This window comes from Diplotaxodon limnothrissa, linkage group LG18 (genome assembly GCF_057381915.1).
Source record: "Diplotaxodon limnothrissa isolate DT_005_m linkage group LG18, D_limnothrissa_male_GT1.1, whole genome shotgun sequence".
Lineage (NCBI taxonomy): Eukaryota > Metazoa > Chordata > Actinopteri > Cichliformes > Cichlidae > Diplotaxodon > Diplotaxodon limnothrissa.
Genome location: NC_140613.1, coordinates 19,408,173 through 19,435,049, shown reverse-complemented (window position 1 = coordinate 19,435,049; position 26,877 = coordinate 19,408,173). Strand labels below are relative to the sequence as shown.

Here is a 26,877-nt window from a genome sequence, read left to right as displayed (position 1 = left end):
TTTAAAAAATATCTTTACGCATCAGGATCACAATGACTGTGACGGCACAAGCTGGTGAAACAGGCTGAGCTAGTAATAGAATTAGTTTTCCTTGACAGCATAGTATGACTTTAGTTTCTTAACAGTTCTTAACAATGTTTTCCTGCTCTTAGTAAAATGTATGCGGTGTAGAATTTCCATGTTCTTTGCTTACAAGTAGCTCCTAGAACCACTGCTTACATAGCAGTGTGTCATGCCGTCAAACTTGGATTCAATAAAAAATGTGTCAAAATAGTTGAATGTGGTATTTTTGGATACCATTGAAAAGATTTTTCATATATGTCATATATGAAAAACAACAGGTTTATATAAGAGGTGCTGTTGTTTAAGGCTAGAGAGCTGCTAAAGCTCACCACAGAGTATAATCCAAGTTTGACATCTATTCCAGTGTCTTCTGCTTCTAGATACAGGTGAAGCTCTGCACTGCTGATTTTTTTTAGTTCTTCTGTTTGCAACAGCTGTGATTACGTGTTTTTACCAGTATCTACTAACTACAACTCCCTGTGCAGACCTGGATGCTCCTACTAACGTCTTCGCCCAAGATGAGACAGAGTTCAGCTTCAGGGTGCACTGGGATCCCCCTCAGGCAGAAATTGATGGCTACATGCTAACATATAGCTCTTCTGAGGGCTCAAGTGAAGAAATTGTAATTGGGTCTGACAGTACTTCATACACGCTGACTGGCCTGAGGCCTGGGGTCCTCTACACTGTCTACATCTGGGCTGTCAAAGGGAGTAAAGCCAGCAGGAAGATCTCGACACAAGCTGAGACAGGTCTCAGAAATTTAACTTTCTTTTCAAACCTCAGCATTAAATGGTTAATATCAAAGTTAAACAAAACCCATTTCCTTGCCTCTTACATGATAATATATTTTATGTTACGTATAAAGATACAATATTGTCCAAAAGTCTTGAGTCATCCCTCATTTTTTAAAAATTTTGCTCCGAGTGAGGCAGACAAGAGTTATTGAGTTATTGAGCAATAGTTCCCCCTGGCTTTATTGGTGTCTATACATGACACATAACTGATTTTAAATTGTATTTTCAGGCTCTTTATTACCACCAGCCTGTTGCAGAGACATATAATTCGTTCCCATTTCTTGTTTGAATCTATGAAAAATGCCAAAGATAACACAGTTTGACAGGCATAAAATATAATTTCTGAACTACCTGTTGGACAAAATCTTGGCATATATCAGGTGTCCTCAAAAATATTTAAGGAGAAAAGAAGAAGTGGTAGGCTATCTAGAGCAGATGAACAGTACCTGAAAGTCCTGTCTTTAGGAAGTAGGAAACACACCAGCAAAGTCCTGCCACAGGATCTGAGAGAGTGTCTGGCCCTTTAGTTTTGGTCAGCAAAGTGGAACATGTTTGCATTTCTCCTTCAGATTCATCTATTGTTCACTGAAGCCTCGTCAGAAATGGTCTCAGTGGACAGGTGGCTGTCAAGAAGCGATTCTTAAGGAAGGGAAACAGGGAGAAGACTGAGGAATGTTAAATCACAGAGGAATCAGACTGCAAATCAGTGCCACAGGGCTTAGGGAGTGATGAATCAAAATTTGAATTTTTTTTAGTAAAATCATCATCAAAACCTCAGGAGTCGTACATCAGTGAGTGTCTAATGCTGTGTGTAAAACACAGTGGATCTTCTGTTGAAGTCTGGAGAACTAATGCTGAAAACTACTTAAAGAAATGACAAGATAGTTTGTCCAAGAGAGTTCAGAATGTGTTGAAGAATCGAGTTGTTCACACAAATACTGACTTTATCATGATTGTTTGAACATGTTTGAGTAAATCGCTAACCCTTCCCAATTCCTCCAAAAGTATTAATTCTAAATTGTCAGCACTGGTCTACCGTCACCTTGACATACAGTTTTCACAAGGTTTATCAACCAAATAACTGGATTTATTATATTCCTTCACATTTTTTAGATTAATTTAATTTGTCACCCATAATATTCCAGATGACTGTAATATTCATCATTAGAGTTTGTGTATTAATATCTTCCCCTAGAACTGGACGCGCCTGCTAACCTCTTAGCAGAAGATGAAACAGAATCCAGCTTCAGTGTTTCATGGGATCCCGTCCAGGCAGAAATTGATGGCTACATGCTAACCTACACATCCTCTGAAGACGGCTCTAGTGGGGAAATCCCAGTGGGGGCAGATGAGTCTGATTATTTGTTGACTGGTTTGAGGCCTGGGCTCCTCTTCACTTTTTACATCTGGGCTGTCAAGGGAGACAAAGCCAGCAGGAAGATCTCAACACAAGCTGAGACAGGTGTCAGATGCCGGTTTTGTTAAAACAAATTGTCTGACTAGTAAATTCATGTTTAATACCCTAGAGCTTCAGATGCCCCATAATTACAGCTTTTCTGAAAAGACAGCAAGTCAACCTCCTTGTAAACCTTAAAAAAATGTCTCTCAGATGGTAGACCAATCAGAATCAGCTTGTTTGTTTAAAGCAATTTTCCAATGTATCCATTCATCAGTTCATCCATCTACTTGCCAACTTCTTTGGGTCAATAAGGGGGAAAGCAGCCCAGACATCTTTTTCCCCAATAACTTACCTCAGCTCTTCCTGAGCAGTCATGTGCCAGCTCACAGCATGTTCTGGAACAACCCAGCGATTTCCTCTGAGTCAGTCATGCCTGCAGTGCAGGGAGGCACTCTGGCCTGCTCTTTCCCATTGACTATTATGCTCACTATTCGGAGCAGTTGCTCCTTTTATAGTTCCTTTCCAGTCGAAGGACCCTTCCTTGATTCATGCAGACTCAGATCCATTCAGGTTAGCCAGCATATTGGAGAACTTCATCTCAACATCTTTTATTCAACAGTATGTTAATTTCACTTGCTTCTCAGCATCTTTGATTGCAAGGGAAGCATGGATTGAAGAGTTCTCTTAAAGCCATTTTCAGTCATGACATAATGTATGTCAGCAGTTTTTGAACTGCGATGATCACGAGCACTTTTCTTCTTCAAACTACAGCACCTTGGACCTATAACATAGGAAAAAACAGATCCGAAACTGAAATGTTTCTTGACAGAAAAACAAGACATTTTCAGCAATATCAGAGGAATATTTGACCAAAAAATCTCAGTGCATCATCAAATATAAATACCATATTCAAGTAATAAGTACTCTCCTTTCTGACAATCAAACAGGCAGTTAAATTTAAATTTTTAATCCTCTTCACAAAAATCAAGTAATTTGCCCCCAAATCTGTCTTTATTCTGTTCTCTATGCTCTTAATCATGTTTTTGTACAGAACTGAATGTTCCTATTCACCTGTTTGGCGAGAGAAAATCTTAAGTGGATCATCAGACCACATTAAGGCAGGAATCAGTAGATATAATTTTAGATGTGATGAAAACACAGTTAAAGAGACCACTTAGGAGCTGAATAGTTTCTAACTGAAGTCCTGACTCATCATTTCCTTTAAACCACTTTGGGCCTGTGAAATGTGACGCAAACCAGCAGGTTTCTAAATGGACAAAGTGAACTTAAAAAACATCAGTATTCATCACGTACTCACAATCATGATACTAATGCTTGTAGAAAATTCAAGCTAAGTTGTTTCATCCCCCTGATGTAGTGAAAGATGAAACAACACATCTTGTAGTTTGCACAAGCAGTTCTTGAAATGTGCATGAGTAGTGCAGTAAACCTCTTCTACTAACATCTTCCTTTAGAACTGGATGCTCCTGCTAACCTCTTAGCCCAAGATGAAACAGAATCCAGCTTCACTGTGTCATGGGATCCAGCCCAGGCAGAAATTGATGGCTACATCCTTACCTACACCTCTTCTGAGGGCTCTAGTGAGGAAATCCCTGTTGGGTCTGACAGGACCTCTTACATGCTGACTAGCCTGAGGCCTGGAGTTCTCTACACTGTCTACATCTGGGCTGTCAAGGGGGACAAAGCAACCAGGAAGATTTCAACAAAAGCACAGACAGGTCAATACAATATGAACAAGTGGATTTTTTCCCCCCCTTTTGGCGATATTGAAACTCTTCTTTCTTATGAAACATTGAAAAGGGTCATTTTTCTTCTCTTAAATTTGTTGCAGGCTTGGGTTCTACTGTTAAATACATTGATGCATTTGGGCAGAGCAGCAGGATGTTGCAAAACCAGTTTCTCCTATTAAAGTAGTCCTTAATTGAATGTTTACATGAGCCAACTCTGAGCTTTAACTGGCTGTAAATGCTGAAAATACCCATTACTTTTAAACAGTGTTTACCTGTTTGTGGGTCTGACTCTCTGTTTGGATGAGAAAGCCCCCCAAAAATCTACCCAACTAAATTTTATGACACTTCATGGCAAGATGGAGAATGCCCAAAAGAATAAACAATGGTGCAGCTCAAGATTATTTCCTTGATAATGAACAGCAACATTTGAGTGTCCTTTTGTTATGTGTCAGCAGTATTGCACAAAAACAACCAGTCAGAATTTCTTACAATTTCCTAGAGAGGCAGAGGAAGACACCATTAAATTGTAGTTCATCCAAAAGCAATTTATTTAGTATTCTTTCTTACTAGACATGAAAAGCTGCAAAGGGTCCATCAGTACCTTCTTTTAGTAATCAGTCCCAGGTGTTTTCAAATGCAAAAGCTCAAACATGTTATTGCTTTTATACCGGTAATAAAAAGATCCGAACCTGAGACCAGTAAATTATTACTAAAGTACATATGCCCTAGTTTTGGGGGTTTATTGGTTGGAAAAAAAGGCAAAAAGGCATCACGTTCTCTGAGCAGCTGCAGATCATTCAAACTCAGTGAGTTTCTGATGAAGAGACCAGCAGTTTGCACCGACTTGACTGCTGTGGAGTTGACTAGAAATCTTTTTACATTTCTTTCTGATGACAAACAGTATAAGTTGTACTTCTTGGCATAGCTTGGTATTGAGAGGGATCAAAGATTAAGTATAGCTGGAGATTTTTAAATGAACTAACATGCAATCACAGAGTCAATATTTGTTTGTTTGGAACCTCTAAAGTATCGAAGACCACCTCTCTGACTGGAATATGATTCCCAGAGGCCTGGGAGGTCAGGTCACATGGCGGGCCTCAGAGGTTAGTTTGAAGTAAAAAGCAGCAGCACGTGGTGATCGTGTTACAACAGGGGCATCTTTGTGATTCACAGATGATCTGTAAAATCATCTGGGAGCACTGAGTGAAAGCTGGGTCTTTTTCAATTAGGCAGAAAATGACCGAGTTTTGGATGATAAACTTTTCTCGTCGTAACTCGTCAGCGGGCAGAAGGCCAGTGTGGTGCTGTGTTCAAACAGGAGCGTTACTGTGTCAAACGATATCATCTGGGACACATAAAGGAACATGTTATTATATTTGTGACTTTATTGGACCTAGTAAAAAGCACCATTATTATGTCATTTAAAGCTGTCTCGAACCAAACTGTTTCACAGATTTGTCAGGAGCGTTTCATTCTCCTTATGATACCCAAGGTGCTGCTCAAAATGTCACTCTTCACGCTGTTTTGCCCTTTTATTTACAAAAAAAAAAGAAGTAATTTTTTTAATACAAACAGAAAATGGTTTGGGATGATTTTGCACCTTATGGTGGCATAGACTTCCCCTAATTTCTTGATCCATGGGAGGTTAAAGCTCCAACTGCTCTAACAGGCATCTCGGTGTCAGACAAATTATCTCAGCTTCTGCTTCAGGTCAAACTCCCAAAGCATTTAAATGAGAAAGCACAAGTATTAGCTTATCTGCACAGGCAAATTGTAACTGTGCAGGTAGATGGTTGTCATATCTTGTGTTGTGCTTCATGTGGAGAAAGTCTGAAAATCTAAATTGCCAATTTAATCGGCCTGAATCAAAAGCTCTACATTTTAGGTTCACAGAGGAAAATAATAGACAGACGAATGATTAACATTATCAGTAAAAATCATGTAAAAGTACCTATTGTTCATAGAAATCATTAATTTGTTCTTCACAGTTTAAATTTTTGGGCTAAAGGCTTGTAAATGGAGCACACGTTTATTTACCAAATGAAAACATGATATTATCAAATGCATTAATGACTAAATGACTGCTGAGCTGTAATCCACTTTGATTTGCACTCATACCCACCAGACATTGATTCTCCCAAGGATCTGAGGGCTGTAGATGTGACGCTGGACTCTGCTTCTTTAACTTGGACTCCTCCTCTGGCTGACATTGAGGGTTACATCCTCACCTACAGGGATGAAGAGGGAAACACGGAGGTAAGTCGCCATAATGATTAGCACCGATGAGTTTGCACCATAGAGCACGGTATTCACACTTATAATATTCAAACGCACAATTTCTCACATATTATGTTGTTTTCACTTCTTGTGTAACTTTAGCAGCAAAAAAAACAAGACCTAAAGGTGAAGGATGAAGGATGATTCCTCTTATTCTGTACTGGTTATAAGCAGAATCTCTGGGCAACATGTTCTCCTAGTCTCAGTCATTTAAATGACATTTGGGAAATTGACTGGGGATAAAGGTGCTTGTTAATCTTAATCTCTGTAGAACACTGACCTCTTGTGGCAATAAACAAAGCAAACCTGGTAGTAATCAGCTTCTTTTGTTGCTGTTTGCTGTCTTTTTAAAATTGAGATCTAAGTAATTAAACCTAACACAATTTACTTTTCTGTTTAGTCCGAAATGTTAAATCCATAATGTGATGCTATTATATTCAGTGTTCTGTTATATGTTTTCATCAGACTGTTGAAAAGCAGCTTGTAGCCGGTGAGAGCAGCTTTGCTGCATCAAGTCTTGAGATGGGGAAGAGGTACATTGTCACTATTATTGCCTACAGGGGCAACAAGAGGAGCAAGGTGGTAGAAACCATCTTCAAAACAGGTTTGTGCCACGTCACTTAACATCTCGTACTCTGTTAAAAATCATCGGTATGAAAAAAACTCTAATAATCTTCTCACAACATCCCCGTCACCAGTTAGTCTCCTGCACCCATTCCCCATGGACTGTGTTCAGATCATGAAGAACGGCAATAAGAGGAATGGTGTCTATACAGTCTATATTAACAATGACCGCTCCAAACCTATAGAAGCTTACTGCGACATGGACACTGATGGAGGCGGCTGGCTGGTAGGAATTTTTGATATGATATCAATAAAGAAGCTCACGGTGTGGAACTTTTGTCTAACAATGAGAGTGACTACATGAACACTGGCATGTGCGTGTCACTTATTTGCTCCTGGGTTGTATTATGGGAAGTGGATTCATTTCTTTTGGAGTCTGAATGGGCCATGGGACTAAAATGGTCTCACCTGATTCAGTTTAGATTTTTAGCTCCATGCCTGTTTGAAGCTGCAACGCTAAATCAAAGGAATCCCTAATAAAGGCTGATCAGTTTATTGGCTGGTCAATGCTGGCAACCTGTATTAGTCTCGCTTTGAATAACAAAGAAACAGTGGTGAACAAACTGACCCAATGCTGGTTATGTGTATAAAAATTTATTAGACTCCAAGACGTATTTTCTGCATCAAATCTGGAAATCCAGTATCGATTGGGCTCAGCTCCCTAATGATAGCACTAAATAGTTAGAACAAACCATTTGAAATGTTTGTGTAACACTTTGAGTGCTTTCCACTTTTAGGTGCTTCAGCGCCGTAACATTGGCAAGCTGGACTTTATGAAACGCTGGAGGCAGTACATTGCAGGTTTTGGCAACTTAACCGAGGAGTTCTGGATTGGTGAGCACTTCAGTGTTTTGGGAAAGAGGGCTTTTCTGCAGACAGGCATAAACATGCACATTTGAGCATTAGAGGAATGTCTAGTGTGTTCTTGAAATTCTCTGCTTGTGTTTTCCCTCAGGTCTCGATAAAATATACGAGCTTACCAACACTCCTACTCAGTATGAGCTGAGGTTTGATTTGGGTGTGGGCTCAGAGAGAGCGTATGCTGTATACGACAACTTTAAGATTGCACCAGTCAAGCAGAAGTTCAAGCTCACCATTGGCAAATACAGTGGGACAGCAGGTGACTCTTCCTCCTTAACTATAGGCAACATAAAAGGCTGAGGCTGTTCAGACAAATCAAACAGCCTTCAAGAATTATATTCTCTGTGGCACTTAAATGGAATGAGTTATAGCCAAAAGGGGATGGCGAAAATAGCAATGAAACAGACAGGGTCAGAAAATAGAAGGGTTTCAAGCGGGAGGCACCCCACCGGTCATGCTGTAGGATGCTGAGAAAGAAATGTACCCAACAGTAGGTGGGATATTTGTTTCAGAAACTTACATTCAGTCACTTATAGACAGTATCTATATAGGGATGAAAGCAAGGCTTAAGTGGGCTTTGAAGCCAGGCAGACACAGACACACACAGCGAGAGCTATGCTGTGTCTACATATAACTCAGTGTGCTGAAACAACATGTGCTACAGAACTGAATCACCCTGAGTTTGGCATTATATTCAATTTCTTCCATCTTACGGTAATAACGGTGCAATCCTAATTTTCTCGATGATCCCCAGGTGATGCCATGACCTACCACCAAGGCCTCCCCTGGACTACCATTGATTCAGATAATGACATTGCCCTGACCAACTGTGCTCTGAGTCACCGTGGCGCCTGGTGGTACAAAAACTGCCACCTGGCCAACCTTAACGGCAAATGGGGTGAAACCAGGCACAGCATGGTAAGTGAATGAGACTGTAGCACCTCAGCAGCAGCAAACTCTGGTTTATTGGACTCAGTGTTGATTTTCTAGTTTTCTGGATAGCATACACAAAAACACACACACGCATATTTAAATCAACAGTATTGTGCAAATGTCTTGAGACTCATTTCTTTATATTTCTTTAATGAAAATGGGAAATATGTGCAGTGATTTATTGAAATGTGCAAACATTCATACATGCAGAAACAGCTAGTGCATTGCTAATGAGCTTGAAAATTAATATTTGATCTGAACACCTTTATTCAAGAAATCGTTTTTATCATTTCTTTAAGTAGCCTTCAGAAATAGTTTTCTGGGTGTTTTTGAAGATCATTCAACGCTCTTCTCTGGATGTTTCTTCCTTTTGTTCCATTCTATGTCAAGATGATCCAACACCGCTTCAGTAATGTTGATGTTCGGGCCAGATTCATCTCTCAGGGCCTGCATATATTCTTTGTTGGACTCATATTTCTTAAGGTCATGATTGAAGATACTGCTCATCTGCTGTACAAAATCTAGCACCTTTATCTTTTGTGCTCCATTTGTCCAGATGGGCAACATAAAATCTAAGCTCTGCATTAAGTCACACTTTTACTGTATGATCGTTATACCATACCGCTTCACCAGTTGGTGGAATCATAATAGACTTGTATTAACACTGTAATTACCCTAAGACCGTGACCAGTTAACAACATGGGTTTTCTGGACAAGTCCCATCAGTCCATCTCTACCATTACATTTTTATGTTTATGGCAAACATTACTGAAAGCTTGCCTCCTAAACAGTTTAGGAGTTTTACTATACTGAAGAAAACTTTTGGATTTCAAAAATCTTTTTTACTCTTTTTATTTATCAGTCCTCTTCAGTCTGAAAATATGTAATTTCATAGTTACTGTCCAGCTGTGACCCGCGATAAATCCATAAATCTGTATTAGTGGGCACTGTGCGAATAGGTGAATGCAGCTTGTGGTGTAAAAGTACTTTGAGCAGCCAAAACTATTGGAAAAGAGCTCTTTGAATGCAATCCATTTTCCATTTCCATTTTGAAGATCAGATGCATTTTTAGTTGCCTTTCTAACCATTTTTCACAGTATATATTACAACATTGTCTGTTAGGATTTAAAACAACACACAAGTACCGCAACTAACTGCTGTGAAGGAAAAACACATCCCTGTTATTTAGGATCTTTACTAAGCATCTTATATGGAAACAACAAGAACAAAAAGAAGCTAAAAAAAAAAAGCTTTCTGGGAGGCTGCTCCCTGGTCAGCAATCAAAGACAGCTTCACCCCAGCCCACTTCTACTTGTTTTGGATTGTTGAGGTGAAGCAGAAATGGCCAACATCCATCAGAAGTGATAAGAAAACACATTTCTCACACCAGCTATAAACCATAAGTGTTTTTACCAGGCTGCTCGGGTAACAACAACAGTTATTATGTCTAAGGAAGACTGATACCGAAGGAAATGCCAGGGGATTTCTCTGCTCTTGTCGAGATTTCATCCATAATATTGCCGTTGCAGATGTCTCCTGCAATGTTTGTCGGCAAAATGCAATAACAGTCAAAACAAGTTTGTACTCACATGAAATGAAGCAGCGGTAGGTATTTATTACTGCATGTCATTCCGCCTGCCTGTCATGCCACTTGCCTCTTTCGCGACTCGATCTCTCCGCTCGCTGTCTCCCCCTTTCATTACGACTCTCCTGTCTAAACATACGGCATTTTTCCTCTTCCCTACTTTGCCCCAATCAGCTTCTCTCTCAATCTGCTGTTTTTGCTGTCAGGGGGTGAACTGGGAACCGTGGAAGGGCCACCTGACATCCCTCGACTTCTCTGAGATGAAGATCCGACCTGTGGGAGCCCTGTCCAGCAGGAAGAGGCGATCGCTGGCGGCTAGGGAGAAAAGCAGAAACACAAAACTCCAAAAGAAATAGAAGAGCGCCTGTGACCACATCAGCCCCATCAGCCTGACATCACACAAGCTTTTGGTGTTTCTGTACATATGTACACATGCATGTTTTAATACTCTAGACTAGAATACCTACTGGTCTCCCTCTCTGTGTGTCTCAAATCTTGGACAATATGTACACCTTTTAGAAAAACGAATACCTTAATATCTGTTCATAGAAATTCAAAGATTTACTGTGACTGCAAGAAAGTGGCAAATGACAAACGTCCTTTGACTTTTTTTGACATTAATTGGTTTTGTTTATCACTCAAACTTGAACCTGTTTATATTGCTTGTGTTATATTTGCTTATTTCACATCCTCCAAAGAAATTGAGTGCATGGTAGAAAACAAAAATAGCTTGTCTGTTGTTGGGTTTTTTCGTGGATCAGGTGTAGACTATTAAAGTTAGCACCCTGTTTATTGATTGTGAAGCCAGCTGGCTTCGTCGCATTAAACTGCCACTGTGCTTCTAACACTGTCACATCACATCAGTTTGTGTGGGACAAGGCCGTCAGTAACAACGGATGGCTGTCTAGAGACGCCAAAGTGCTCCTGCTTTACATTCAGATGACCGAGACAGCTAATATCCATCAATGTGACGTGCCTTTATCAAATGTCAATAGGAATGAAGTTTGTTTGCCCCATCCTCGGGAGCATAATGACCATACTCTAGTTTTTCAATCTGGAAAGCTGACAGAAGTTATTAATACGTCTTTGACTTTGACTTTACTTGATTACTTTTTTCTCTTTTTTTCTTCTTTTTTTACACATTTATATTACAAACTTGGTTTAGGTGACAAGGACTGAGCACATCAATCAACTTTTCTCCTAATCTGCCAGAAGTTATTTGATTTGCAGTCAGTGACTCTCACACATTACTTTCCCCTAAAAGTTATTGTGATTTTTTTTTAACTTCCAGCTAATCCTTAGGATCAGCTTTGAAGGTCAGAAATGAGGAAGTAAAAACCTGTTTATCCATATTTTATTTACTAATTGTATTCTCAAGCTGACATTATAGCTGCTCTTTCATATTAATGCAATCATTCAGGGAATAAAACTAAAACATTTTTTATATGTGAAAATCTTGTTTGTTTTTCTCATCTCAATATAGCGATGGCCTTATGGGATATAGGAAAGCAAGTAGTACTAAACCTTTTTTTGCTTTGCAGATTTTAATGAGTTGCTTTGAAAACTGAATATGTTACCGTGGAAAAGCCAGACAAAATGTTATAGTTATTCAGTATATTTGGGTGTTTCACTGCTGTAAGAAGATACATAGCAACCCCCCAAAAATCTGCAGCCACACTAGAAGCTACATTAAGTTTTATGCAGACATATTGAAGCAGTAAATGCTGATGCATGCTTCTTTAACTTTGTCTTATAGATTTGTCTACGTATATATGCATAGTAATGGACTTATTAGTTCTTTTCATTTTTATTTAATTATATTTTTGCCTGTTCATTGGACCTGAAGTGCTCCATTAAAGGACTTTCTGGAGACAAATCTTGTCTTCAGCTAATTTGTATTTTTTACAATAAATTATTCATGTTAATTTGGGGAAATACAGGCACCGAGCAACTGACTAGATACACCCATTCAACTGTTTTTTAATATCTAATGAGCTAATCACACAGCCATTCAATGCATTTAACATGTTAATTCTGAAGTCGAGCATAAGAATAAGGAAGAAAAGGTTGATGTAGGTGACTCTGATCGTGGCATGGTTGTTGGTCCAAGATGAGCTGGTCTAAGTGTTCAGAAACTGCTAACCTAATGGGAGTTTCCCACACAACCACCTCTGGGGTTTATATGGAATGGTCTGAAAAAGCTTCACAGCATACCCATCTTCTGATAGTTCCTTTCAGCAGAGAAGCACACAATGTCACAAAGCTCAAATAACCTCAAACTGTTTTCTTGAATGTGAGAATTAGTTCACTTTACTCAAACGGCCTCCACAGTCAACAGATCTCAGTCTGACTGAGCACCTTTGGGAAGTTGTGGAGCAGGAGATTCACATCATGGATGTGCAACCAACAAATCTGCAGCAAATGTGTGATGCATGTCATGTCAATATGGACCAAAATCTCTGAAAATTGCTTCCACCACCTTGAATCTGTGCCATGAAGAATTAGGACAGTTCTGAAAGCAATAGGAAGGCCAACCCTGCAGAGAATGGATGGATGGATGTTCAGTGCTTATCACTCACCTGTTTTCCTTGTATTGATGCTTAATTTTTATCAATAAGACATAAATAAAACCTCTCAGTCAGACATGAATATGTTACGGCGTGACTCTGACCTGTGAAACTCAGCTGTTCTTTCTTTGGTACCACACCACGCTTTCATCATACTGAGTTGAGCAACTACATTTGCAGGAACTGATGATTGTTTGCTGTCTGGTCTCAGAGCAGTTTCCCAATTCTCTATCTCATAATCTGCAGACAGAAGCAGCCACTGGCTCTCTGCGCAGGAGCTGTTTTTATCAAGCTGCTGAGGGTGTACGGAAAGGATATAAAAAGGTCATCACGCCATTTAAAGACAAAAAGATACTGAAATAAGATATAATCTGTTCAAACAACAATGGAACACTTTTGGAATGAGTAAGTGAAAAATGTCTTGGGGTTTTTTCCCCCAAGTGTTTATTCATCAAAACCAAATAAGAGTTTGCCAGCAAATATTTCTAGAATAGCAATTCATATCAACTTTGAAATGAAAGGTCTCACAAAAGCTCATTGATGCGAGAGGCCTTTTCAGGCACAGTGATTGCAAATTACTTTAAGGAGATTGGTTCCTGCCATTGCTTTACGGGGCAAGTGGTTTGCTCAGTGCCAGGATAAACAGAGAGGAGAGAAAACACACTTTGCCCTGTTTGTCTCTCTCTTTCTGCCTCTCCCTTCTACGTTTGTGCATATATATAGTACAGTATAAGGTTGCTGACATACACATTTGTCTGAATTTTGACACTTATGCCTTGGGTTCAGTGTGATGTATTTTTTCCATGAGAGAACCTGGTACCGTGGTAACAAGTGGGTGTTTGTTTAAAGGGGTGGAGTGTGAGCAGTTCATGGAAAGAGAGAGAAACTGCAAAACAGAAGACATTTGAAATTCAAGATAGCCACTGTCACACAGCACACGGGAACACTAACAATTTCCATTGACTCATTTCTGCAACACTGTGGATTCTTTCTTTCTTTCTTTCTTTCTTTCTTTCTAGGGAAACTGAATGTTTATTTAAAGCTCATTATCAACCAGGGATCTATAAACCCTCAGAGCCTTGATTGACTCTTTTTGAATCATTAAGCATTCTCTTACTAACAACCAAACCCTTGGTACCAGGCATGATGGATCCATGCTTTCATGTATGAACTATAGCACGAGTTTCCTGTTCTTAGCTGACACGAGTGGCGCCCATTATGGTCTCCTTCCATCTGCTCCAAGCTTTGACATGTTAAGCATTCAGTGATGCTCTTTTACATACCTTAGTTACAATAACTGTTTATTTAAGTTACTGTTGCCTTGCTATCTGCTCAAAGCAGTCTGGTCACTCTCCAGAAAGATTCAGAAAGCTACTTTCACTCAGCAACTTCTGCTCACTGGATATTTTGTCTTTTTTGGGCTATTCACCACCACCAACAATGCCAAGATTAACATTATTTAAATAACCTTCTGTAGGCACCAGTCTATGAATGATTAAGTTCATGTTTGGTTTATGATTCAAAGATTAGTTACATAATTAATCATTTCAGGTTTAATACATTTGAACATTTAAGTTATGTTCACATAAGATAATGAAATGTCACTGTTTAGGATCTAAAAGAGGTGCCCATCACTTCAAGCATGTAAGTGCAATGGCAGCATGTGTGGTTTAGGAAGAGGAGGAGCTTGGACGTAGAGGTTAGGAGTCTTGTGGTTTTCTTACCGTGTACACATGTTGTTCTGGATAAATATCTTATTTTTTGGAATGTTCATGTTTATTTTAGTTTGTAATAAATAAAACAATCAAGTCATAATTCAACTAGAAGCATTTGTTTTGGAAACCGGGAACATTTTTGAACGTGGTCTATTGGAAGTGTCCCTACACCTTCCTTCCATAGTCTGATGCTCAATTTTGACCTTCATCAGGTTCTTCATGTTGACCGAGTGCATTGAGTTGCTTTCATGTGATTGGCTGATTAGACACGTGCTTTAAGTTGAACCTAACAAAGTGACCAGTGAGTGTATATCCTAATCTCTCAAGTGTTACCATTTACATTTATGACAAACTTCACATATTATTTGCACGAATGTGTTATGAGTTACATCCAAATACTCAGATGAAGTGCTCGCTTGAAATGCTAAAAACCTGTCATCACTGCAATTTTTGTGTTTCTTTTTGCCTTGGCAAAGCATACAGTTAGTTGTCAACAAAGTGGTTACACCTCCTGGCAGAATGTGCGGTGCCTTATTTCTTAATATATTTTCACATCTCTGTAGCAAGTTGTCAAAGATAGTACCCAACGATACCTCAGGCTTTAAAAGAGCATGTTTACATGTTGAGATTCAAGTTATGGTAATACTCTGACAACACCAAAAATCCGGATCCGTGAGACGTAACTAATCTGTACAAAGTGCACGTCTTTTGTCAAACACGAATTGCTCCTCGAGCCAAACAGATTATGTGCATCAAAGATTTCTTAGCTACGGCTTTCAAATCAATGATGAAAATTATATGTTCACGAGGATCACTGCGGGCAGAAGTGCTTATTAATTGCTTTGCTTCAGCAGCTTTCCGTTTTCTTTGATTGCAGTTCATACCTAACTAAACAATGGTCCAGCTTTTAGTTGACTTTTTGCTGCAATTTGTCGCAGTAACGGTGGATGGTCCTGTTGTGTAATAGAAAACTTTGCAGTATGGAATCATTCACGGCAGGCGTCATATTCTATGTTTATGCCCCACAGCAGGGATCATAGTCTATGTTTATTTTATCCTCACATTTCACAGTCCATCATACTTCCTGTGGTCTCTTCAAGCGCGGTGTGTTGACACGCTGCAAAAGCGATCAGCAACTTCGTTTTCATTGGCATGCATATGTGCTCCAAGTAAACGCATTGCTTGTATACACAGTGAATTTTTGTAAGCATATTGTCCTGGCAGCCACACTGAATGAAGACGCCTGTGCAAACGAAAACATAATGACTTCGTGTCAAAACCTAAAGGCTCCGTTAACTTCAATTTAAATTAGAAATAGAAAAATGAGATCCCACAAAGCTAGGAAAATACTTTATTTCTGTCCCTGTCATCTCCCATACTGTTTTTATATGCTTTATCATTGTCTCTCTATATATCACGATAAATTATGCATGCAGAGCAACCAACAAAACTCAGTCATGCACATAATTAAAACAAAAAGAATCACATCAGCACTTTTTTAACTGTGGAATAATGCAAACATGTCTTAAGTAAACAATGTCATGCATAATTAGACGGGTGGAAAAAAACAACAACATAGTGCGATCTTGCAGGAAGCTATCCACAAGGGTAGATCTGACGCTGAAACAGATGACAAATACTCTCACCTCCATTTCCTCTGATCTCAGAGAACTGAAGACAATATACACTATGTGTTATTTCCCCTCCCCCAACTCCTGCAGCTAATTTAAACAGTGCTTTGAAAATAAATTATCATCTGTTTAAAGTGACGGAGGTCAAGTCTCTGCCTAACAAGTGTTGAAGAAAAAGGCATGGATGTGTGGACATGAGCGGAAATAAAGTGTTATCAGACACTCGAGCTTAATATATATATATTTATAGTACAGAGACGTGAAAAAAAACAGCAAGCCATATTTGGAATATGTTACCCATGGCTGTCCTGTAAACAATTTAATCGGCAGGCAAATGAGCGGGAATGAATTTAAAATATGATTAGAGTGTGAAAAAGTTCAATAAAAACCATAAACATGTATTTTCTTTCTATATTTGCCACAGTGATAAAATTAATCTTTGGATCTTACTGCATGTGTGTCTTTACGCTAGTATTTAACGGGAAAACCATGGATTAACCTTTAATATGCTTTCAGTTTAAAGTACGACCCAAGGCAAATAACAGAAAACGAGACATAACTACTAAACCAGCGACCAAATTTTAAAAAAAAGCACGTAGTACCTCTAAAAGTCTCTTTTGGTCGACAAGAATAGATTACCACAGACCCGCCAATTTGTGAATTCCTGTTTCACAAGAACTGATTTGACTGATTACAATGTTAGTAATTATATCTTATCTTTGTCTTTGTATTATGAAAAGCTTACCATCTGTCATAACCAACCATAATCATATTTTTTTCTGCAGTGACTATTCTAACCTTACTGATAACTCAAAGCTCAGCTCTGTCAGTGAATACAGAGATGTCGATTTTTTGCTTGTTAGCATTAGCACCCTGTTAAATATAGAATTCCTGGTGTACCTTCATAACCAAGCAGGAAAGCAGTGCAATATACTAAACTGTAGAAAATACAAAAGAAACCTTAATACAACAACTGTGGCCATTCTGAAGCCTCTATCCATATTTACCATCATTTTGTGACCATTTGAAGCCTGAGGGTAAACTAACTTTTAAATGAAGGGACACTACATGCTCATATGTTCCACTGATGGTGACCAACATTAGAAAATACACATCATGTTGTATTAGATAAGACTTTAAATTAAATGAGACCATAAACTCAGTTTTAAGGCACTTTCTCACTGTCATCATTTTTTGGGATCTGGGAATCTGGAAGCCATATGCTAGTTTTTTACATACAGTCTGTGATAACTGCGCTCTTCTGCCTGCCGGGTCATTAAAATATGCTGAAAGAGAAAAGGGGAGATTTGAATATGTGAACTTGTTTTTATGAGGGGACCGTTCAAAATGAGACACAATGAAGCTGGAGCACAAAGAAAAATAATGTGGGCAACATGTTTGTTGTGTTTTTGATAGAACGGATGAGTATATACAGTCATGGTAAAAAGAAAGTACACCCTCTTTTAATTCTAAGGTTTTATATATCGGGACAGTGTGGGACACTCAGTTGATTACTTGATTAATTGATGACCAGCAAGTGTGGCCACATCTATGAAATCTGCATTTGTGTCAGTTTTACAGGTCTGAACCATACAGGTGATCTTATTAAAGCAATTGTTGCTGCCTGTGATTCTGGAAAGGGTTATAGGTCCATTTCCAGATTATCTGAAGTCCATTGTTCTACTGTGAGAAAGACTATTCAGTGGAAAACATTCAAGATAGTGTTCCCAGTGTGGATACCCCATCAAATTCACCCCAGACTGTGCCACACTAAGAGAAACAGCTAAAACTCCAAGAGCTACACCTCAGACTCAATTAGAAAAAAACTAAAAGTATGGCTTAATTTGGAGAGGTTGCTAGAAGAAAGCCTCTTCTCTCGATAAATAGCATGGCAGTCTACTACACTGCATCTGAATAAACCACAAGATTTCTATAAAATGTCCTTTGGACAGATGAGACCAAACCACACTTGGTGAAAACTGAAACAGCATATCACAACAATCATCTCGTGAACTGTAAAGCATTTGTGATGGTGATGATTTTGGTTTGTTTTGCAGCCACAGGACCTGCACACCTTGCAGTAACTGAACTCTGTAAACCAAAATATGTTGAAACTGGGTCATGCAACAAGAAAATTAACAGAAGAACAGAAGCAAATCTACAGGAAAATGGCTGAAAAAGGAAAGATGAGGTGTTGCACTGAGGCCAGGAAACCTCAGTGAACTGAAGCAACATTGTAAAGAAGAGTGGGACAAAAATCCTCAACAACAATGTGCGAAATTGAGAAAGTCACACGATTTCGACAACGACTACGTCAAGTTGTTGTTTTTCACACCTTGCTTCTGCATTTTTGTTAACTATATAACCAGATTATTTTTTATGATTTCCATTTATATAAAACCTTTAGCAGAACTTAAAGAGAACATACTTTCTTTATGTCGATACAATTCAATTTTTTGGTTTTTAAAGTGTTTCAGTTGTGGAGAAATATCTTTTAGCAAGTGCTGGGAACATTGACCGCATGGATTCTCTGTATCAAGTGAGCAGCATTAGAAATCTTCAGCAAAAGCCTCCTCGAGAGTCACCATTACCACAACCAGCTGCTTCTTTAACATGCATGTATATTTTTGAGATAGCTGCATTTCTAGATTGTCAGGTTATTGTTGGAAAATGGGGAATTCAGTTTTATTATAAATTCTTGATTGATGAAATTATCATGTTGCCTATCAACTGCTAGCAAATTAAGGAAATTAGCAGAACGCTAGCATCCCTGCATTTTGTCTAGACGCAAGTGTAAACAAATATATTTGCCTCTTAGCTTCTGTAGATCATTTGGCTAAATGATCACTCTGCACCATTTGTCTGTTATGAGCCACCGCTGTGTGGGCTAATCCATTTGGAACAGTACGTGACGGGATTGACCATTATGTGTATTGTGTGCTTGGACTGATTAAAGTTTACAGTGGAAAAATATCCGGAGTGGTCACTGACTCATACCACCTCATGAGACAGCTACAGCTTCATTAACTCCTTCATTAACTGAGCATATTGAGAACTCTGGAAGTCCTCACACCAACAGGGAGCATCACAGTAGCATCCATGCTGGACATACAGTTTACATTTTCACCCCGATTCCAGTCTCTAGAATCAGTGCTTATATTTGTTTATGGATCTTACTGAATGTGTGACTCATATTCTGGTATTTAAGGGGATATCCTTGGATTAAGCTTCAATATCCTTTCAGTTTAAAATACTAGGAGAGGTTAGCAAATGACAGAAAACAGGAAGTTACTACTCAACTTGTACCTCTAAAAGTCTCTTCTGGTCAACAAGAATAGGTTACCACATAAAAAACCAAGTAACCTGTGAATTCTTGTTTCACAATTACTGATCACTACTTTAGTAATTACTGTCTTACCTTTGCACAGAGCCAGACAAGCTGTTTTCTCTTTGTCTTTGTAATAAGAAAAGCTAACCAGCTGCCGACAGCAGGTGTATATTTAGCATGCAGACATGAAGCTGAATCACGTACCTCTCACAGAGAAAGTAAAAGTAGTAAGAATAACTCTGAACAGGTCAAACTATTCCTTTAATTTTTTTCAGTCTTTAACATCATTTTACATTTTTATTTATGTTGTAAGAAGCCTGCCACAGTCAGCATTTAATAACCAGTAAAAACTGTAAATTTTACTTTGACAAACACAAACCACGATGACGTGTTCGGCAAAAACCCCCGAACATGGCAGTGTGTTTTCTTGTTAAACGTCTCACTCTTGCAATTATTAGTCATCATACGTTGCCTGTGTTTTGCAAGGCAAGCTTTCATATTAAACTCAACACGTATAGTTTCTCTCTGTGAACATAAAGCAGAAGAGACAAACCCAGATTTCCACATGGGGACATATCTGTCTGAGCCGTAATGAAATGAGTGGGGCCGGTTTTCCCAGCAGCACTTGAGCAAGAAGATCAACTTAGTGCCAAAATAAGCTAATGCATAAAGATGATGATACTGCTGAGACGTTTTTGCTTAATTGGGCCTTGAGATGTCGTACACTTTCAAAACAAGAAGCCTTCAGGCACAATCCACTAGAAGCCCAAAACGTTTGATTATTTCAGTTTCTTTTTACTGGAACTTTTGAAAAGTATGTGAATTTAATTAAGCTAAAACAAAAAAATACTTTGAATACTGTTCTAACCCGTTTCTAAAAACGTTGTATACACGTGAATAGTGAGGACTTGATCCAATTAATCAGCATTATGTTTGTATCTCAACAGAATGGCAATAAAATACTGCTGGCAAATAATGTTTACCAGCAGTATCCATGTAAGCACTCATCAAACTTTTTAAAGAAATCCACGTGAAATGGATTTTGCAGTTATAAGGCACAATCACAAGTGTAGGGGAAGCTCTCAGCATGACGAAATATGCAAAGATGTATGCTTAGACAGAGATTTGTTTGTTTTAATTAAACGCACTTTTGACAATCTGAAATTGTCCACATCCGTGCTAGGAAGTTAGCCAAAAGTGATTACAAACAAACTTAATGCCAGTTTGACCTCTTAAGCCCCAACGCCCCCAGATACGAGGGTAAAAGGCAGGAGATCGCATTTGGGGTTAGGCATTGGGGCTAAGTGTGTTGTTGGTCCTCCTTCCAAATTTTCTGTGTGATGACTTCAAAACAGAATATTAAAAGTGCATATGGATCTGCTCTAAACCAACTTACGCCACCTCTTTCAGTCATATTCATACGTTTTAGAGGAATAAATGTTCAAAATTTCCATAAATACATGGCTAGTCATCATTGCTAACACCTCCATTGGTATGAGTATCTAGTTTCTAGTTTCCGGTGTTGTTTGTTTGTCTTTTGGTGGGGAGGGTCTCACTTTATCTTTTACAAATTGTCTTTTATTTAATGCTTATTTGGCCCTGAATAGTGTAATTAAAAAAAACACAGAAAAAAGCCTGATGAAAGTGAAGTTCCACTCCTGTGACAATGCTGTAACATCTTCAACAAACGGGGGGAAAAATGTCGTAATGAAGAAAGTTTCTTTCTGTAGGCAGTGATTTCAGCTTTTTAGATTGTCAGTGCCTTTTGATTTAGAAATTGAGAGTCAACCACAGTCTGCATTGCAGCCTGAATGTGAGTAATGCAGCTTTCTGAGCACTGGCAGACCCTAAATTGGCTCTCTCTCCAAAATACACACGCAGTGAATTTCACATGGGAGCTCTAAGAACAAAGTGCTCTCAATAACACTGTGCTTCTCTTACACACACACACACACACACACACTTGCAGTTATATATGTGCTTCTGTCTTCATATTTCTTCCTTTATGTACCAAACACTAAAAAAAATGCTCATAAAAATGCTGTAAACATTGTCATAAAACCACCGCACGACATCTTATGAATGAAAAGTGACAACGATATATACACTCTTTACATATTTCAACCACATCTGTGCCCGCTACTAGGTGAAGTTCATCCTTTTTGTTTGGTTATCAGCTCAGCAGAGTCCAAGAGCATCCACGGTTTATGCTTTTCGGGATGCTCCATCAGCTCCTTTCCATAAACTCGTCAGCAGTCTCAGGTCAAAGAAGGGATATTTACTCCATGGCCAGAGCGACCCGGTCGGGCGTCATCGGCCCCGGCTTGACCGAGATCCACAAGTCTTCGGTATTGGCAGAATTTTTTTTCTTCTTTGTTTCTGACCTTGAAGACGACACGGCGTCGCCGCAGGAACAACAACAGCAGCTGTTGGCATGACGACAGCAACAGCAGTGACAGCACACCACCACCATTGTGAGGAGAACAAGCAGGGGAAGCGTCAGGAGGACCACCAGGCAGACTGTGTTATAGGCCCCCTGGTTGTGTTTTTCTGAAGCAAAGTGCCACAGTTGGTTGAAAAAATCCTGAATGCTGTCAGTTTTCCCATCCATGGCTTAGGATACCGGCGTGTAAGCCCTTTAAATGAGACTATCTCACTGTTGGAAAAGTTTTGCTAAATCCTTTAGAGAGTTGAAATAGTTGTGAGACAGCAAATGTGCATGTTAGGATGCTGGGGTACTAAAATGATAAAAAATATAATGTCCCTCTGAGCCCTTTGGGTGTTTGGATTAAGGTTAAAAAACTGCCCAAAATGAAATCGTTTCCCTGAGACTCTCGTCCATCCAACGAGGGCTGTGCTCTGTGTGTTAAATGAAAACACCAGAAGCAAACACCACTGATGCTTTCTGCTTTAAAGTGCTCCTTTGGAGAAGGCCAAAGCCCATTTAAACAAATCCACAAAACCAAGAGGTCACTTGGTTAGAGAAGGCTTTCAATATGAGGATTCTGATCTCGAGGAAAGCGGAAGTTTCTTTATCCAGGTCGACATTCCAGTAATTGTTTTCTCGAGTTTCCTCTTGTCCTCCTCCCCTTTAACTTTCAGTCTGACGAGCTGTAGAGAAGTGACTTAATGTGGATGTATCTGCAAAAAAAAAAAAAAAAGAAGGTTAACATGAAAAGAAAATTTGGGTCCAGGCAGACAACCGGTCTCCCTCACTCTTTCCCTGCCTCCCAATCTATCTTTCTGCCTCTGTCTTTAACATCTCTACTCCTGCACCCCACCCCCCATCTTGTCAATGTCAGCTTCGGATTTTTTTCAGCTTTCCCTTCATTAATATTGCAGAGGGGCATTCATGATTCAGGGCAACTCTCTCTCTCTAAGAGTCCCACTGAGGAAGACAGCGGCGAACAGAGAGAGAGAGTAAGAAGGAGTGGAAGAAATGGAGGGAGATTGTGTCTGAGGGAAGGTGAGACCGAGACAGAGGTAACCAATCTTCCTAAGAATCCCGCTGAGATGGAGAACGTGACAGTGTCAGAAAAAAAAAAAGAAGCGAAGTGGGAGAAAGGTAGGCCAGAGAAAGATCTGCTATAGGAGGCTCATGAATATACAGGTCTCATGGATGGAATGTGGCCTAAGTATTCCTAAATGTCTGAATTTAACAATTTTATGCTGGCCTCAAATAAAACCACCGCCAAATAGGAATCCTTGATGTAAGGAACTTCAATTGTCAGTCCTACATGGAAATAAAAGTCATATTGTTCCTTACTCTGAGACTAAAAAGCTATTTGATTAAGCCTGAAGCCTTGAGGCAACATTTTTATTTAAATGCTGTTAAACATCTATAGTTTTTCAGACACCATTTGACTCAAGTACGCTCCACAGAGTCTCTGTAGCTTTCGGCTACAGGGCTTCTTTGTATTCTGTTCGCAGGAAGGAAAAAGATTTTCATCTCACATTCGGTTGCTTCGTATGCAGAGAAAGAGAGATGAAGATGCACCTGCAAGTGGAGAGCAAATAGGCACGGCTTCCACCGTGCGTTGTGCCTCATGTGTGAAATTAGTTTACCCACAGACAGCCCGCTAACTTCCCTCCTGTTCATTTGCTCAACAGGAAGCTAAGCACTTAAAGCTAAGTAGCACCTGAAATGTTTAAGTGAGAGATCAGAAAGAGCAATCCCATTTCAGAAAATAGAAGTGATCCAAACCACCGCATGAGAAACTGTGCTTCATTTCTTTTTGGGTTATTAAAGACTCTTCGTGTTAGTTTGTGCAGTTTTGGTTTGTTCATAAAAAAAATAGAAGCAAATGAGGTCACCGGCAAATTTAAGAAAAAAATAATCTAGATTTTGCTGAAGTGGGGAAATTTGGGTCGACTAATGAAGTAAAATGCACACAGTGCACAGACTGACAGTGATTTTAATGCCACTCAGTGCTCCTCTGATGAGAAGAAAAACAAGGGCAGCGTGCGTCGTTATCTCGTTCTGCTGCGATGGTTTAATAACTCCACCAAATATTCATCTCCATATAGCAGCAGCACATAAAAGCTGTGCACAGGATTGTGCCTTATTTCAAAAATGTGCACCACGTTTGGAACAAAGGCTGCCTGCAGGCGACATGGAAACCCGCGCATATTCCTGAGAGCGATGGCGTCGCTGCCACATCTTTCCTGATTATTGGCTGCAGGTACATGTTGTTGTGATGAGCTTGGCTGAGCTGCAGCACCTCTGTGCACGCTCTGATCATCCCGCCATTATGAAAACTCTGCCACCGCGGCGAGCCAGAGCCGCTGCATGAGCAATAAGTTTGTCGGAGAGGGACAGAGATCGGGAGTGAAGCACGGAGGTGTGATCTAGCCGGTAGAAAACAAGTGACTCACAATGAATCAGTAGGAAAGTCATTAAATAGAATGGACAAGTCACTGAGTGTTATGATAATTATAGCCTCTGGCCAGGAACAAAGAGCCCACTTTGAGATGCGTTTATACACGGGTGAACTATAGTTGAAACACTAGCAGAAGAAATACAATGCTTTATGATCTACGTGTCATTTCATCAACGTGCTAAGGGAATTAATCCAGTAAGAGAAGTAACAACAAACTGATTGCCACTGTTGTTTCGTTCTCAGCAGGCCGTTTCTGTGCAGTACTGTGAGATGACCGGTACTTGTTCCTAACTTAATGGCTATTTTAAATAGATTGTAGCTTTATTTTTACTAAAAATAAATTAAAATGAGTCTCACTCATGACAACATTCTTTCAGAGACTCACCGGCTGTTTCACTTTCTCATGACTTTGTCTTCTTCTTGAGGCATTCGTACACAGGAAAAGGCCCTTTCTGGGCCACACAAAGCCAGGAAGGGGCTGAGAAAAAATGTTATGATTGCACACAGTTAGCCCCTGCTGCTTTTTTAAGGAACACGCGTGACCTAAAAGACAAAGTTGCGACAGAAGGCATGGCAGGAATCTTTAATGACTTGCCCCGAGCACCGAGTCAGAGCAGTTCGCTCATCAGTCAGCATTAATTCACAGCGCTAGGGTGTGTTTGTTTTGACCTGAGTCAAGAACCAGTAAACAGCTAAACCTCTAGATTTTTTTTTCTGCAGAAAACATGATCTGTGTTTGATCTCAAAGTGCAGCTGTTTTGCTGTCGTAGCAACAGGCCCGCAGATATGCTTGACAGTGAACAAAAGCAAGTGCACAAGCCCATTACATGTCAGATGTGTCAGCTCAGTCCTAACTGGAATGAAATGAGCAAAGTGGAGGTCACACTGCCAGTAAGAAAAGGGAGGGGGCAGCCAGATGAAGCTAGTAAACATCATCAGTAAGTTAGTCAGCCCTTTAAAACTAAAGTGAGGGACAAAGTGAAAGTTCTTAGAAACAGACGTTTGAGTGGGATGGTTTGTTTTAAGGAGACGAGAGTGTATTACAGACGCTTTTGGCTGAAATCTAATCTAACCCCAGCCAAAACCAAGCTTCTTTTTTTTTTTGGATGAAGAATGAAGATTGTCCCAAAAGCAGCAATTTTACCTGAGTTTAATCAAACAACAAGAAACATCAGCAAATACCAACTTAAGCCACAGCAGTATCAAAGTATTCAGTGGCAGTTAAGATCTCATTGAAAGCAGAACCTTACCCCGCAGGCACTTGTGAAGTAGCAGGTCAGGTCTCGCGTCTTGTCTAATCCAGTTAGCTGCTCTAACTTCTGTTGGTTCTGTTTTGGCATCTGGCTTCAGCTCTGGTCTGGTCCCCCTCACTCTGACATCGTCACTTTCTGTTCCTGTTTCCCTCGCTACCCTTGTTTCATCCTCCTCCTTTTCCTCCTCCTCCTCCTCCTCTCTGTGTAAGTGTGTGTTTTGGTCACAGCGTCACTGCACCCTGCCCACTTTGTATAAGAATGGGCCCTCTGTCTGTGCTTACATGTTTCCTACACACTGTGCTCAAGAGTTGTGGTTGCTTTACTTTACCCTCACTAAATGACGTCAGGCAGAAAGATGGAAAGTCAGATAAATGAAGTTAAAAAGTCTGATATGAAGTCACAGGAATGCCGTATTAAAAGCTGAATCCCTCCACAATAAGGCCTCCATGCATGCACTCATCTGAAAACCTTGCAACTACAGCGGAAGTTGCACGCAAGGTTGAAACATTTTGCATAATAGCACTAAATGACTGCTTGAACAAACACCGCTCCACCCATCTGTGGGCCCCGAAACAGGAATAAAAAGGGGGAACAAAAACTGCGCGAGCCTACGTTTGTGTGTGCTGTAAATACAGTGACAGAGGTATGAGCAAGACAAGAAAGATATGAAAGAAGGAGGTCATGTGAAGTGCACACACACACACACACACAGAAACCCACTTTTTATGCCTGTGGCATTGTGGTCGATGCCCTTTCAGTTCAGTCAAGCAAAACACGATTTTTATTCAAGTAAGAATCAAGAAAAAAAAAAAGGGTTCAGCTGACATTAAAGAAAACTCTGTTCACTATTCTGATCAGAGGGTTGTTTTACTTTGACATGCAAACTGTAGGTCCTGTGCATTCATATATTATATGATGTGTGCTTATATACATGCAAAAATATATAAGCACACATTATATAAGGAGAATTAGTTCAAAGAGTGTCTAATGTGTGCAGAGCCTGGTCATGAACAGAAAGGAAAGGAACTTAACTTTTACCACCCTCTTAAGAAGCAGTAGTTGTGGAAGAAATCAAAAAGTTAAATATATAGATAGCTAGATGCAAAAGATGTCTGTGTCCTTTATCTGAAACATGATGAGACCAGATGAGTCGCCGCTCTTTTATTCACTGCTCATGGTGTATGTAGATGGGATGATTTCATCTGATAATCTGCTT

The 26,877-nt window shown here is 39.7% G+C and overlaps 2 protein-coding genes across 3 annotated transcripts in view; one reads left to right on the top strand and one right to left on the bottom strand.

Annotated features, from left to right (window-relative positions):
• The window catches only part of tnn (tenascin N), a 46,594-nt gene extending 35,633 nt beyond the window's left edge, over positions 1–10,961 (top strand). Inside the window, exons 10-19 of one of the 2 annotated variants that reach the window (XM_085376989.1) lie at positions 549–812; positions 2,053–2,319; positions 3,732–3,995; positions 6,133–6,263; positions 6,750–6,888; positions 6,983–7,134; positions 7,646–7,742; positions 7,864–8,028; positions 8,524–8,687; positions 10,494–10,961. In XM_085376989.1, the coding sequence (XP_085233115.1) occupies positions 549–812; positions 2,053–2,319; positions 3,732–3,995; positions 6,133–6,263; positions 6,750–6,888; positions 6,983–7,134; positions 7,646–7,742; positions 7,864–8,028; positions 8,524–8,687; positions 10,494–10,643 (1,793 nt within the window). In that variant the 3' untranslated portion in view covers positions 10,644–10,961. The remainder of the gene's footprint in view (positions 1–548; positions 813–2,052; positions 2,320–3,731; positions 3,996–6,132; positions 6,264–6,749; positions 6,889–6,982; positions 7,135–7,645; positions 7,743–7,863; positions 8,029–8,523; positions 8,688–10,493) is intronic. The other variant, XM_085376990.1, reaches the window with a different exon arrangement.
• Positions 10,962–20,700: 9,739 nt separating this feature from the next.
• kiaa0040 (KIAA0040 ortholog) lies at positions 20,701–25,757 on the bottom strand. The gene is made up of 2 exons (XM_085378439.1): positions 25,659–25,757; positions 20,701–22,669 (listed from the first exon to the last, which is right to left on the bottom strand). Exon 2 carries the CDS (start codon positions 22,137–22,139, stop codon positions 21,807–21,809), a length of 333 nt encoding a protein of 110 aa, XP_085234565.1. The 5' UTR covers positions 22,140–22,669; positions 25,659–25,757; the 3' UTR covers positions 20,701–21,806.
• Positions 25,758–26,877: the final 1,120 nt, after the last annotated feature.